A 15,072-nucleotide genomic window follows, 5' to 3' on the forward strand; every position below is an offset into this window, starting at 1 on the left:
ATTTACTAAAGGCAAATCCACTGTGCACTGCAAGTGCTCTTGGAAGTGCAGTTAATTAGGGGGGCAGCAAGGACAAGGACAATAAAAAACAGCATTTTAGCTTGCACATGATTGGATGATAGAAATCAGCAGCGCTTCCCCTCATTTCAGATCTTCCCCTCAGATCTACAGCGACTGCACTTCCAAATGCACTTGCAGTGTACAGTGGATTTAGCTTTAGTAAATCAACCCCATAATCTTTTATCAAAGTTTAGGATCAGCAGAGTTCTTTAGTAAATCAACCCCAATGTGTTTGCTAGTTTACGTGTTTTCGTCTATTAGAGGTCTATGCAGTCTTGCCTATAACAAGTAGAATATGGCAAGAATGTTACTCAGACAAACACATGACAAGAGGCTGCAGTCCCACTCAGAAGACATGTGAGAATTATGATTTAGGCCCAGAGACTATAACCATGAGAGAGGTTTAGTAAATGTGGCTGTACTGAAAGTAGGATTCCTGGCTTTATCTGACTAGTCTTAAAAATACTCCCTCTGTCAGCCAGCGGTGCTGCAAGGGGGAGGAGAGAGTGCTGACAACAAATGGCTATAGGAGCCTATGGGTGACGTCACCGCTCCCAGGCACAACTAGCCCTTATCTGCACTTTTTCCTCTACAGCTGCCACTGACACAGGAGAGATCACATGACCAGATTGGAGTGGCCTGAAAATAGGCAAGCATACAAATCTTTTTTAATCAGGTTTGTCAGAATAGGTGTCAGGAGGTGTAGGCAGGTGGAGTGGTAGAGTGCCCCTTTAGGTGGGATCTCTTTGCTTTGGTGGGAGGAGTGGGAGGGAATCCCATTAGGTGGGTGGTTCTAAACCTAGGAGTTCAGTTGAGACTGGAAGCAGAAAGGTAAAAGAGGCCAGCATACCAGGAGACAGAAGGAAACTAAAGACTAATAGATCCCCTCACCTTCTGCAGTGGGTGGCTGCTCATACACTTGTATGTCTAACAGCATACAAGCTTGTACTCAACAGAGTTCCCTAGCATGAATAAAATCCAGTAAATATGAAAGTACAGTCTCGGGAGTTACCCAACAATTTGCATGAAACAGGACAGGTACTATATGGATAACTATGTTCTTTCATTTCTTTCCTTTATGGCATTCTGCTAATTGTCTGGCTAACTTTCGAGACCACAATTTCATGATGACTGGACCTTATCCATGCTGGGAACCTGCAACTGTAACCCTTGACCAGGAGCTAGCTCACTCTGTTGAGTACAAGCTTGTTTGCTGTTTGACACACAAGTATATGAGCAGCCACTGCAGAAGGTGAGGAGATCCACACATTTGTAAGTGAAGTCCATAACACCAAAAGACTTAGAATCTTACAAGGGTTATAAATGGGGTATCCTAGCTCCAGGATGAGGTATGGGTGTACATGTGGACCCCTTTACCAGCTCACACAGTGGATCAGTTCTCCTGGCTGAGTAGTCATAAAATATCCCTAGAAGAGTTTTCTCACCTTGTAGATATCTCCCTGCCCTAAAGTAGCACCCTGATGTTTAGGCAGGGCTGCGCCTAAATTTACCTGCCAATTATAGTTGCCTTGGCCAATTGCTAGGGATCAATTGATTTCACCCTAAGTATGGAATTGCTGCACTTCTCTCTTCTGTCGCTGGGTGGCTGGGTACCTGGTGACATTAGATAAGATAAGGGCAATGCAAGAACAGATTAGGAGTATATGGGGTGTCTCAGCCAATGGGCAGGGGTTTTCTTGGATCCTTAGCCTGCTGGGAGAACCTATATATTTGGATCGACTCTGGTAATCAGGGTTCTGTGCCACCTGGATGGGTGTCTGCATGGACGTGTGTTGTGCTGCCTGGGCTGCTAAGCCAGAGTTTGGGCCTATCCCGGGCACATCTGGCTGCTAGGCTGTCTGAGGGCCTATCCAGAAGCAGGAGAGCAGCATAGGGTTGGGATTGCGGTGTGCAGTCCAACCAGAAGTTCTGCCAGCTGGAGAACCTCTTGTGGTCGGTGGTAGAGCGGAAGCTGTCACCACTAAGGGACCAACCACCTTGTTACCAGGGACCATAGTGAGTAGCTGAAGCAAGTACCGGAGCAGTATTCTTACTAACCGGGGACTGTGAACATACCTCCCAACATTTTGAGATGGGAATGAGGGACACCTACTAACAAATGTATGTAGGCATAGGACACATCCCCTGCCACACCCCCTTAAAGGAGAATTAACTAAAAAAAAGGTTAATTAAATCCACAAGGACTTTTTTTTACCACTACTATTCCTTTATATTGGCTTTTAAAATGTACAAATGCAGCAATTTAGTAATTGGATGAAAGGTTTAGCACTGGGAAACACTTTTTGAAAGATAAAAAGTGCATTTTTTATACAACTATATAGATCAGACCAAAATGAGGGACAAATGAGGAGGAAAGAGGGACAGAGGGACATTGCTCCAAATCAGGGACAGTCCCTCCAAATCAGGGACAGTTGCGAGAAGATTAGAAGAGCTCATGGGATTCAGTGGCAGTGAATCAGCAAGTCTAGTGAGAGAGACTGGGAGCTCAGTGGGCTGAAGATCTACAAGAAGTGATTGTATAAAAGTAAAGGAGTTCGTTACAACTTGTAACAACTTGTGATAAATCATAAACAGAAGTGCAAATAGTCTATAATAAAGCAAATTCCGATAGCGAAGTAAAGTACGGTACTTCCCGATTAGGTAACTTATTTGGCAGGTTTCAGGGATCCCAACCCACAATCCCCCAAAAGAAGAGTGAAATACTCACTGGATACTGCACACTTACATACCAGAGGTCTTTTTACTAGTTCACTGTATGTCTGGGCATTGTGAATATTCAAGTGACAGAGTGAATCTCGGCATTTAATAAATTATGGGCAGATTGGATTAGCTGAGATTTACTCCACACTTTTCTTATATAAAAAAACCCCAGTCATCCAAGGTCAAGAACCTCTGACAGTTTGGAGTAAATAGGTAATAATCTCAGACTTTTAACTGTCATACGACTGGTAGGATGACCATACCTTATGATAGTTGTTAGCTCCAGCCTGGAGTAACATCTGCTGAGTGCCAATTAACTTCTTCCTCCTCTTATTCTCTTCCTTCACATTCTTCAATTCATTATTCAGCTTGGCCAGCTCATCCTTTGTCATCTGATGTTCGTTTGTTGCCTCCTGTACCCGCTCCTCCAGATGTGCTACAGTGCTGCTCAGGCATTCTTGGCACTGCAGCAGATATTCAATGGTCAACTGTGCCAATTTCAGGACTTTCAGCAACACCGGGTCTACTGGATTCTGACAATATGGGCATCTTTCATTATCCAGATTGCAGAAGGTGATGGAGCTGATGTTCTCCTGTAATGTTGATATATCCAACTCTCTGGCTACCTTCTCCACATCAATGGCACTGATACGCCTCCAGTCGATGCCATCTCTACGTGACTGGAACCTGAAAGTCTGAATAAGGCTGCCTTTAGCTGACAGGGGCACAAAGGGAAAAGATGGGTACTGAGCTGGGGACGTGATATATCCTGGCATGTTTAGAGAACGTGGGCTGGAGGGAAGAGCTGTCAAAGGATAGTATATATTGTTGAGGAAAGGCTGCAAGATAAAAGAACATAACTGTAAATCACACAATATTGGCAAATCAAATCTTTAATACAACTGTCAGAAGCAATGATTCTTTTTTCAGAAATCTGCAATAGCATGGATCTAAGTCCTAAATACCTGCCATTTATGTTGACAAATCACTTTGCATCATAAACCGCCATCTTTTTAAAAACATTTTGGAACTGCAGGTCTCTTTCAGCCTCTTCCTGTCTACATGCCCTACTCCAATGTCAGCTGCATGCCACTGTTCTTGACCAGCTTCCTCATAGTGACAACAGTGGATCATTGCCACCCAGTATGTGTCGGCATAGCCTCTTGTAGTCCCCATATGAGGATAAGAGCGCAGGATACAGGATCCAAAATGGAAAATTCTTATCACCCTCTAAAAGGAAGTGCCTGAACAAGCACCTTCATAGCAAGATCACCGGGTACTCTTTTACATTTACATTAGTGCATTAGCATTAATCATTGTTCACTGCAATAAAGTTGTGCACATTTATTTAATGCACTGGAGTCCATGTGTTGCCATACCTTGTTATGCTACATGTTAACACACATGTGTTACCGTAACATATACTGAATGTGTGAAACTAGCCTTAATGGAAGCTGCAGATAATAAAGATTGAAAACCACTTTTTTAAAATGACATTGATTGTCCATTTATATATATATGCATGTGCACAGAGGTGCGATTGTTTTGTAGCGTTAGGTTAATGCATATGCACATTATGTCACACATCAACATAACTAGCATTTAGGCAGCCTCCACTGAAAGAAGTCCTTTCACTGATTATATTGCTTATAACACAATCTATGGATGGGAGAGAGTCACGGGATGCTCTTCTTCATTTACAGATCATGCAGCTGAGCCCATAAACCCAAAGCTGTTAACCCCACAGCGCCGGGAGTTCAGCAGCAGGAAGAGGACAGGGCTGCCCTGTAGTGAAGATTATTTACAGAATCCAGCAGCCTGCATGTTGTGGGGCATACTTCATGACAGGTAAGTAATGTAACTAAAGCTGTAGAGATTTTTTTTTTTTTTAGCTAAACTTCAGCTTTGAAGAACCTGTCTGCATTTAAACACAAATTTAAAAATCTCAGTCCAAACGTGGATGTACCCAACACGTTTCAAATGATGAGGGATATGGCTTTTAATGCTTTTACCAAGTGTATCTAAGTGTTTAAATTTGTCCCGCATATTGTGCGTTAGACAGTTCAAGTAGTATTTGTTCACAAAAGACCATACTTATAGTACAAAGGCATGAAATGAACAGACAGATGTGTAATGCATCTTATATTTCTTATACAATCATTACATTACTGTCCAGGTCATGGTCTAGCTAGTAGTAATAAGTGACATTCAGCTGGACTTGTTCTGTAATGTTGAAGGTGCACATTAAAACTGAAGATGCTATTTGGATAAGCAATGAAACATCTTTAACATTATAGAACAAATCCAGCTGAATGTAACTAAGGAGGACTACTAGCAATATTAGATGGGATTGCAGAACACAAGATTGTCCACTAGGCGTCAGTATTAAACCAACAATAACAATACATTATAACATTCTTGTATGTACACTAGCCCAGTGTTTCTCAACTCCAGTCCTCAAGGTGCCCCAACAGGTCATGTTTTCAGGATTTCCGTCAGATTAAACAGTTGCGGTAATTACTAAGGCAGTGAAACTGATCAAATCACCTGTGCCAAATAATGGAGAGCCTGAAAACATGACCTGTTGGGGCGCCTTGAGAACTGGAGTTGAGAAACACTGATCTAGCCTACACTGGCAACTCCTAAACTTGAATTTAGGAGCTTTTAGCGTTTTTTTGCCAGAGCTCCTAAACTCAACTCCATAAAAGCCTATGGGATTGATTTACTAAAACTGGAGCACTCAGAATCTGGTGCAGCTGTCCATGGCAGCCAATCAGCTTCTAAGTTCAGCTTGTTCAGTTAAGCTTTGGCAATAAAACCTCTGAAGCTGATTGGTTACTATGCAGAGCTGCACCAGACTTTGCACTCTCTAGTTTTAGTAAATAATCCCTTATTTGTCCATGTACACAGCAAAGTTTAGGAGCTATTTAGTTGACCTACCTCTCCTGAACGTGGAAGAATCATCATGTTCAGGATAGAAACGTTTTGACCGCCGGCCTTGGGAAAACGCAGCAAAACCGCGGCAAAATTGTGGCACTTTTTTTTTGCGGTGTTTTGCATTTTAACGTGACTGTGTTAAATAAAGGCTAGTGTACATGAAGCCTTATGCCTGGTACACACAATGAGTTTATCAGACGATTGAGCATTCGTTTTTTTTTTTTTTTGCATGCTAATCTCATATCGAAAATGAAGAGTTTACTAAAGTTACGTAAATTCTCGTACAACAGAACAATGTATGTTCATTACATTACAGCAGTGTTGTAATGTATTGTCTTGTACTTGTATTTTCGGGTGGAAACTATACTGATTGAACGAAAATCTTTTTATTACTCACGATCAGAAAATCAGATGAAAAATACCGCTTTCTAAGTGATCGTATGATAATTTGATCATTAGTACACAGTTTTCGAGAGCTGATCACAACAGTTCATCTGATATTATCTCCGATGGGACAAGCTCAAATATTTTTCTCGTATAATACCAGATACGATACTACGATTTTCATTTAATCAGTACAGTTTCTGTCCGAAAATACAATAAAAATACAGTACAATACATTACATAACTTCCAAATTTGTGTTCTGTCATGAGAGAATTTTAGTAACTTTGCTAAACTCTTCAATTTCTATATGAGATTAGCATGCAAAAAAAAACCAGACGATTATTCGTCCAATAATCTCATTGTGTGTAACAGGCATTAGTGTGTATTAGAAATCCAGTTATTCACAGCTACATATGCTACATGCAAAAATGTTTACAAGATGCTTCTATTATTAAGATAAGGCTTGCCTACAGTGTCCCATAACTAAACATCACTTTTAAAATTTCTACTAAAAAACAACAACTGGGGGGTGTGGGTAGTCTGGGACCTAAGATGGCTGCTTAAGCCGAGTGCTCGTGCAAGCCGAGGATTATCTTTCACTTCTTGGGGAACCACCGCACCTTTCCACCATGGGTAAGCCGAATAGGAGCGCCTCAGCATCCCGCACACCAAAGGAGACCAGAACACAGCTTAGCCGTAACATCCCTGAGCTGTTCCGGAGCCTCCGCTCCGACAACCACGAGGCATCACAGGCCTCAGGGCCATGCTCCCTGAGAAGCGGATCTGACTCACACCCGGAGGGGAGAAACGACCCAGGCAGACACTCAAGCCCACCGCTGAGCCTACCTGATTTGCAGAGAGTGGCATCCGACCCTGTCGGCTGCAATCTCAGATCTCAAGACGGACATTCAGGCAGTAGCTACCCGCCTCACAGATGTGGAGCAGACAATGCAGCTCCACTCAGCAGCCATAAGGCAAGTTCAACACACTTATGATACACAATTGTCCTATCTCTTTGACTTGCACCGCCAAGTGGAGGACCTTGACAACCGGGGCCACAGACATAACGTTAGAATCCGGGGAGTGCCTGAGGGCATAGATGCGGGGACCCTGCCACAAAGGATCTGCACCATTTTTAATGACCTGCTTGATCACCCTGTGGACTCCCCCATTGAGATGGAAAGGCTACAGCGTGCTCTTAGGCCCCAACCCCGAGACAATGAACCCCCAAGGGATGTGATGTGCTGTGTAGTTAACTTTTCTCTTAAGGAAGAGATACTGAGAAAGGCTTGGGAAAGAGGCCGCATATTGCACAATGGTACTGAGATTAAGCTATTCCAGGACCTTTCCCAAATTACTTTGCAGAACAGACAGGTCTCGCTGAGACCTGAACCAGGACAGCCCTGGACCCTCGGTAACCCCCCGCAGGGATCGCCTGGAGGCCTAAGGTCCTTTCAGTATCCATGTAACTACGTGCTTGTAAGTGCCTACACACTCAGTTTTTGTTGTTTCAACCCAGTTCACTTTTGTTTGACCAAACTTTGGGCAGATTCCTAAAACCTGCAGACAGAGTTATACTGAACTTGGCTCAAGCTATACTCACCCTTCCCTATAAAGGACGCCTTGGGCGACCTGCCATGATTACCGCAGAGGCTACCAGGGGTTAGTATACTGACACTAGTACCTATGCTTGCAACGCAACTTGAAAACCCCTGCAGACTCTCATTACCCTATGACGAGAGCTGTTAAACGCCCCCAGTAGCCTGGGATGCTTCCTGAACCTCACTCACTGCCATGACATCACTCACACTGGAACTTCGGATGGACACCAGACGCTCCCAGCCAGAGAATTCACCATGTCAATACCAGGAGCTACTTTTTTCTCTCCTTTTTTTTCTTTTGCAAATACCTGTATGATGAATGCCCCACGGATAGCCGATGCTAATATATATATTTCTTTAGCCTTCCCAATGTTGCAAAAAGCTGTCCTCTGGAGCCTGTTGATGATCCTTGTCTGGCAATAGCTACACCTGGACATGGCGGTGCCCATTATCTGTTACATTATGATTCCATAACTGTCTAGAAAAATTTTTAAAAAATTTTAACCTTGGTTACTATGATTGGCATCTATGATCCGTGGGGACTCCATATATTACATTTTTACATGTTAGACGTTCCTTAAGATATGAGCAACATGAGAATAGGAGGTCTAATGAGGCTGATCTATTGTTTACTGTTTATCTTTTGGGGTACTGGCCTCCCGAAATATATTCAGAAATCCTTAAGCACCAACGTTGCACCTCTCTCGGGTGCGCTGATTGCAATGCGGGTTGCGCCACTAATGTGGAGGAGTCTTAACTTTCTCTCTCTAACTGTGGACATTCCGTGCTGTTTCCAACAGTATCTTGACATCCCACTGTTTTATTGTATTTTACTTTGTTTGGTGTAACCAACGGGTTACTAATAGGTCATTAAGACCAAGTTAACTTTAAACAATGTTCTTTAATATAAGGTATATCTGCTATTTAGAATTGTATGGCACTTGCAAAATGGTAGCAGCGTTACTTCTTTTTTATTATTGTTAGAACGTTTTACAGAAGTCCAGCTTACCCTTCCTTTCTCCTATTGTAACTCATTAAGCTACTGTTTCCTAGATCCTCCATATTGCAGCAGTATGTGATTCCTGATCTTACCACCATCCTCCTACAGCAGTTCTACAAGTGAGTCTGCTGACCATCCAGCTTACTGTCTCTTATGTGGACTAGTATATCTATTTCCACCTCTGGTATTTCCCTCTTTCCACAACTTGTAAAACTTACAAGTTTACTTTTCCTCCCTCCTGCTGTTCGGGCCTCTTCCCTTTCTAATTCCCCCTCTTCTATCCACTAGTATCTCTTTGGGTTTTTTACCCCCACTTTTTTTTTTGTCTTTTTGTTCGTCCCTTCCCCTTTTCCCCGTCTACTTTGTTTCTAGTCCCCGCCTCCCTACCACTTATCTACATCAGCTCGCTCTCCAGTTAAGCCGCCACTGTGTCTGCAGGCACCCCCTAAAAAAAGTGGGATAGTGAATGTGCTTTTCACAGCTTTGACTCTAGCTCCAATTGTACCATCCAGAAAGACTCAAAATCCCAAAGCCCTCTATCATTGAAGTGTTTCTCGCTTAATGTGAAAGGTCTAAATGTGCCGGAAAAATTTTCGCAGGTCATGTCAGCTCTTACCAAACACAAAGCTCAGTTTCTTTTTCTTCAGGAAACCCATTTCCTGCTTAGACTCCATCCCTAAACTTGCTAACAACCTCTATCACACAGCCATCCACTCCACAAATCCTACCGCAAAGACTAAAGGGGGTCCATACTAATATCCAAGCATGCTCCATTCCAATTGTCAGACTCCTTGGTGGATCCGGAGGGTAGATTTGTCTTCTTTATCAAGGGCCTATTCGCCTCTAAACCACTGACACTGGCGAATATTTATTCTCCAAATGAACACCAGGTTTCCTTCTTTAGGAAAATCAGTGATCTTTTGCTTTACTTTTCGGGAGGGCATGGTCCTTCTGGGGGGAAACTTTAATGTTCCACTGGATCCAGAGATTGACACTTCCTCAGGCACCTCCACATTGACATACCAAGCCCTTCGCCAGATTAAATTACAGCTTCAAGGACTAGCCTTACATGATACGTGGCGCACATTATTCCTCTTGGTCAAGGACTATACTTTCTATTCAATCCCATTTCAAAAATATTCCTGAATAGATTATTTTGCTTCTCTCCCAGCCTGACCTGACTTACCTTATGCATGCGACAATAGACCCGATGTTCCTGTCGGATCACCACTCTATTTCGGTTACCCTGACTTTCCTGGAATCAGTTCCCAGAATAATAACCTTGCAATTAAACTCGTCCATGTTCAAAGACGTGGAATTTGCCGCCCACCTAGAGTCCCGACTTCGACTGAATTTTGCGAAGAATGCCTCCCCAGACATCTCTCCAGTCACCCTGTGGGAGGCCCACAAGTGCGTGATTCGGGGGAGAACTTATTGCTCAGGCAGCGAAAATCAAAAGGCAACACCAGGAGAGAACTTGTATTGAGGACTAATCTTAAGTACTCCAGATGTTCCAAGGAGCCAAGGCCAACTTTAGAAGGCAGGCAAGCAAACCTTTTCAGGACATGTACTGTCTGCTGGACATTTGATGTCAGCTTCCGAGCTGTTTGCTCTCTGAGGAGAAGGACATCCGGGTACCCCATAATGGGGATGCCCTGGGTCCTTAATAACCCCAGAACCAGAGCCAAGACTTTGGTAAACACCCTTGAGGCTATGGACCAGGCCTAAAGCCAACAGCACAAAATTGACAGTGGCGATCCTCCACTGTAAATTGCAGAAACCGCTGGTGGGGCTGGAAAATCTGGATGTGTAGGTAGACATCCTTAATATGCGCTGATGCTAGGGAATCCCTCTGATGAAGTAAAGCAATCACCAATTGGGTGGATTCCATCCTGAATTTCTGGACTTTCAGAAATGTATTGAAACCCTTGAGGTCCAAATGGATATCTCTGTTTGGCTTAGGAACCATGAACAGGTTGGAGTAGAAAACATGAGACCTCTTCTTTTCCGGTATAAGAGTGATGATCCCTTGGGACAGCAGCATACACTTCACCCAGACTTCAGGGGGCTCGTTCACACTGAAAGGACAGGTGCTTTAAAAAAGTGACACTTCATTCATGTCACTGTGCAGCAATGTGATACGCTGCGCTGCTGTACAGTGGCATGCGATTATGTACAGCGTACTGCTACAAAATGCAGCATGTCTGTGAATTGGCCTTTAGGGCTTAGCAAACTCCCACTACAGGCTAAGAAGGGCCACTAACCTTTTACCTATGGTGTCTTTAAAGATTGGGATCTCATCCACTGGGAACATTGGGATCTTATTCAAGTAGGAAATGACTAGGTCAGCAGACGAGAATCTGATTTGTTGCAGAATTCCAGCTCCATGGGGTACCGTTGAGCGGAGCACATTGGTGGTGAAAATACCTTCTTCAGTGGAGCCCAATCGGCATTCATTACTTCCTGCAAGTGAGGATGCACTGGAAAGGACTTGGTGTATTTTAAACCAAAGCCAGTAATTGCCAGTCAGGGTGCACCATATCCATCAGGCAGGAAGCACACCATGGTCTTTTGTGTCTAAGACATCCCCGGACCCTGTGCTTGCTCCTGGCAGGATTCTTCTACAATAGATTCCTGATCCTCAGCAGCTACCTCCTCCTCCTCCTCATTTTGGAGGTGCTACCTCCTAAGCCTCATTTTTCCACAAAAGGGCAAAATGGGAAGGAAAGCACTCACGCTTGGTCCCAGACATTCCAAACCAGTGAGAACCCCCTGAGAGCTGATCATGCAACCCAGAAATGGGAAAAGGGTGGAAATACCAGATAAGGGCAGGTATTCAGAACTAATCTGACCCTTCAGGAAGCTACTGCAGAATTAACTGTGCCAGGGTCCTCTCTACCTGACTGACAGATTTGGGAGCCCACCCCATTGTCCTTCCCTCCAAATAGTCTGCTTGGACAAGACCATGACTTGCTGAGAGTTAATACACCTGCTAAGGGAGCAGCCACCCAGCTAATAGGAGCGTTGGCCAAAGTCAGAACACCTGTATATAGACAATACTTGCTGTGCTTTCCTATTGAAAAGATCTCTTCGTCGTCCGCTGAACCACTGGAGTCATTCTGCATTGTGGTGTACCATGACCCTGTGATTGCACGTGTTTCTGCTCCCTGGAAACTAGTATAATGATGCCCAGGCATATGTAGATGCATGCAATGATGCTGTCCCACACATGCACTGCTCAACACCTATTGAGCTTGGCCACCATTGTATAGCATTCTGCATAGAAAACTGCCTATATCGCCCCCTTTCCCCAACACTTGGGGAAAGACCGCCACGTGTGCCACCATATCAGAGGCTTCATCACTCCTGCTGCAAGGTCAGAAGGTTGAATTTTCACCCTTCACAGAGGGGGACCCACATGGCATTCCAGGACTTGACTCCCCTCCAGGGGGTTCATTATGCTGGACCTCTAATGCACCCTGCCAGCAAGGTCACCGAATGCATTGTACCCCAGAGATCGCTGACCACAGGATGAAGCACCGACTGGCAACATTGCAGGCTGTCCCTGTTCTTGCATGCGGGGTCCAGTTACAATCCTTCTTGGCCTTGCCCATTTACCTGAAGGTGACTGAATTACCCGAGTAGTCATGAATTTGAAATCCTCTATGTCCTGTAATGAATGGTTTAGAAATGATTATAATTTTTTTTGCAAACTACCTTTTTTGATGGTCCCAACACCACATTTCTGTCTTTTTTGCATAGATACACACACCCACCCCCACCTCTGCTGCCTCTTGGGGTACTAATGTCACACATCCCAGGAGGCTTTGGGTCAATCATCACTACACTGTGCACTTGCTGGGTAGCCCCTGCCACATTGTGCATGTGCCTCTGTGAATAATTAGGGGGCTGGCTCAAAAAACCTGGACGAGACACCCGGCTTCTTGATGACGTGGGATGGGAAGATGGCAGAGGTGCTGGGTCCATGTGCTTACACCAGAATACCCTGATTTCGCTGGGCATGTGAGTATGTTTTTGGAGGACAACCTAGTGGACAAGGTAAGAAAAGGAGGAGAGTGAAGTTTCAATTATGGCAATGTGCATGAATTGTAAGGGGTCATAATAGTCTGGTGAATTAGTTAATTGCCACCCTATAAAGAAATTAAAGACTACTTTTTATACATATTCAAATAAAATTCATAAAATCAAACACACATGACTATATTTGTGTTTTTTTTTCTTCAGGAATAGGTGTCGATATTTAGAGTGCATAAAGCAAGTACCGATCTGACTCTTAAATTAGCTTCAGGGAGTAGAACAAGGGTTAGGTTAGGGGTTTTGGTGGGTCAAATCTAAAGATCCATTTTGAGAATCCATTTACACTTCTGGTGCATTACGTGCATTACGTTAGGCAGGCCATTCAAGTTAAGTTGCTGCCAATGCACCAAAATGGACAAAAAAGGACGTGACATTTTTACTGATGTAGCTCACCACAAGACACGGTAGTATATAACTGTGCACTGTGTTGTACTGCAAGAAATATACTATATTGCTAAAAGTATTTGGACACCTCCCTTTAGATGCACATGAACTTTAATGGAATCCCAGTCTTAGTGCATAGGGTTCAATATTGAGTTGGCCCACCCTTTGCAGCTATAACAGCTTTATCTGTTCTGTCCACAAGGTTTAGGAGTGTGTCTATGGGAATGTTTGACCATTTTACCAAAAGCACATTTGTAAGGTTAGGCACTGATATGGGACGGGAAGGCCTGGCTCTCAGACTCTGCTCTAATTCATCCCAAAGGTGTTCTATCAGGTAGAGGTCAGGACTCTGTGCAGGTCAGTCAAGTTCCTCCACCCCACACACGCTCATCCATGTCTTTATGGACCATGCTTTGTGCACTGGTGTGCAGTCATGTTGGAACAGGAAGGGGTCATCCCCAAACTGTTCCCACAAAGTTGGGAGCATGAAATTGTCCAAAATGTCTTGGTATACTGACGCCTTAAGAGTTCCCTTCACTGGAACTAAGGGGCAAGCTCAACCCCTGAAAAACAACCCCACACTATAATCCCCCTCCACCAAATGATTTGGACCAGTGCACGAAGCAAGGTCCATAAAGACAAAGATGAGCGAGTTTGGGGTGGAGGAACTTGACTGGCCTGCACAGAGTCCTGACCTAAACCCAATAGAACACCTTTGGGATGAATTAGAGCGGAGACTGTGAGCCAGGCCTTCTTGTTCACATCAGTGCCTGACTTCACCAATGCGCTTCTGGAAGAATGGTCAAACATTCCCATAGACACACTCTTAAACTTTCCTAGAAAAGTTGAAGCTGTTATAGCTGCAAAGGATAGGCCAACGCAATATTGAACCTTATGGACTAAGACTGGGATGCCATTAAAGTTCATGTGAGTGTAAAGGCAGGTGTCCCAATACTTTGACAATATAGTGTATATATTGGAGGTCCATTGGGTTACTGTTTGGGAGTGCCATTCAAAATCAATGGCACCACAATGTGCTGATGCATGTAAGATGTAATCACATGTATTTTGTTACTACTATGTATGCATGTAACTGTGCCCTTAGGATTCATTTACACCTTGGTGCATTGCCTTAAAGCAGCCATTCAAATGAATGGGCTGCCAATGTCCAAAATATAGCATATGCACCATTTTTGCAGTACATGTGTGTTCCCTTAGCATGTTAGGGTGGCAATGAAATTGAAAGGCACCTCAACACACTGACACATGTAACATAAGTTGACATGCATTGCATTAACGTTTGCATTACTGCACTGCAACAGTGTGAATGGGCCATCAAGGTTAAACAGAACCTGTGCTTTGTCTATTCAGTATTAGGAATCAGTCACTTGTTAGAACTTAATTATTACGCCTCATGCACACTGGACATTATATTAACGTTATAAAAACGCCAGTAGCGTTGCAGTGAGTTTTTCAACAGCGTTTTATTTTATTTTTTTCAATGGATCAAAAACATTAAAAAACGCTGGTGAGCCGCAATTTTGAGCGTTTATCTGCGTTTTTAGGCATTTTTTTCCCTGCCAAAAACAGTTGATAACATCCTATGTGTGCATGGACACATAGGATTACATGCTGGAGAGTTTGTTGACTATAGAAAAAAAAAGTCTGAAGCCAAAAACAGCAGCTGTAAAAACATCCAAAAACATCCATGCATGAGGCCTAAGTGTATAGTAAAGGATTAGTAAATCAATTCAACAGAACCCCGTGTTACAAAAAATAAATAGCCAAGATTGATTAATTTTTATAAAATAATGTTTTTTATTCCTGTAACCTTTTAGGCTGTATTTATACCTTTCCATTTTAGTGCAAAGCATTAAAAAACATCC

General features: G+C 43.5%; 1 protein-coding gene across 2 annotated transcripts in view; it reads right to left on the bottom strand.

Moving 5' to 3' along the window:
• DZIP1L (DAZ interacting zinc finger protein 1 like) overlaps nucleotides 1–15,072 on the bottom strand; it is an 85,863-nt gene that overhangs the window by 46,774 nt on the left and 24,017 nt on the right. For both annotated transcript variants that reach the window (XM_073625500.1, XM_073625501.1), the window contains exon 2: nucleotides 3,045–3,620. In XM_073625500.1, the coding sequence (XP_073481601.1) occupies nucleotides 3,045–3,620 (576 nt within the window). The remainder of the gene's footprint in view (nucleotides 1–3,044; nucleotides 3,621–15,072) is intronic.

The sequence above is a fragment of the Aquarana catesbeiana genome, linkage group LG04, assembly GCF_042186555.1.
Source record: "Aquarana catesbeiana isolate 2022-GZ linkage group LG04, ASM4218655v1, whole genome shotgun sequence".
In the NCBI taxonomy this organism is placed as follows: Eukaryota; Metazoa; Chordata; class Amphibia; order Anura; family Ranidae; genus Aquarana; species Aquarana catesbeiana.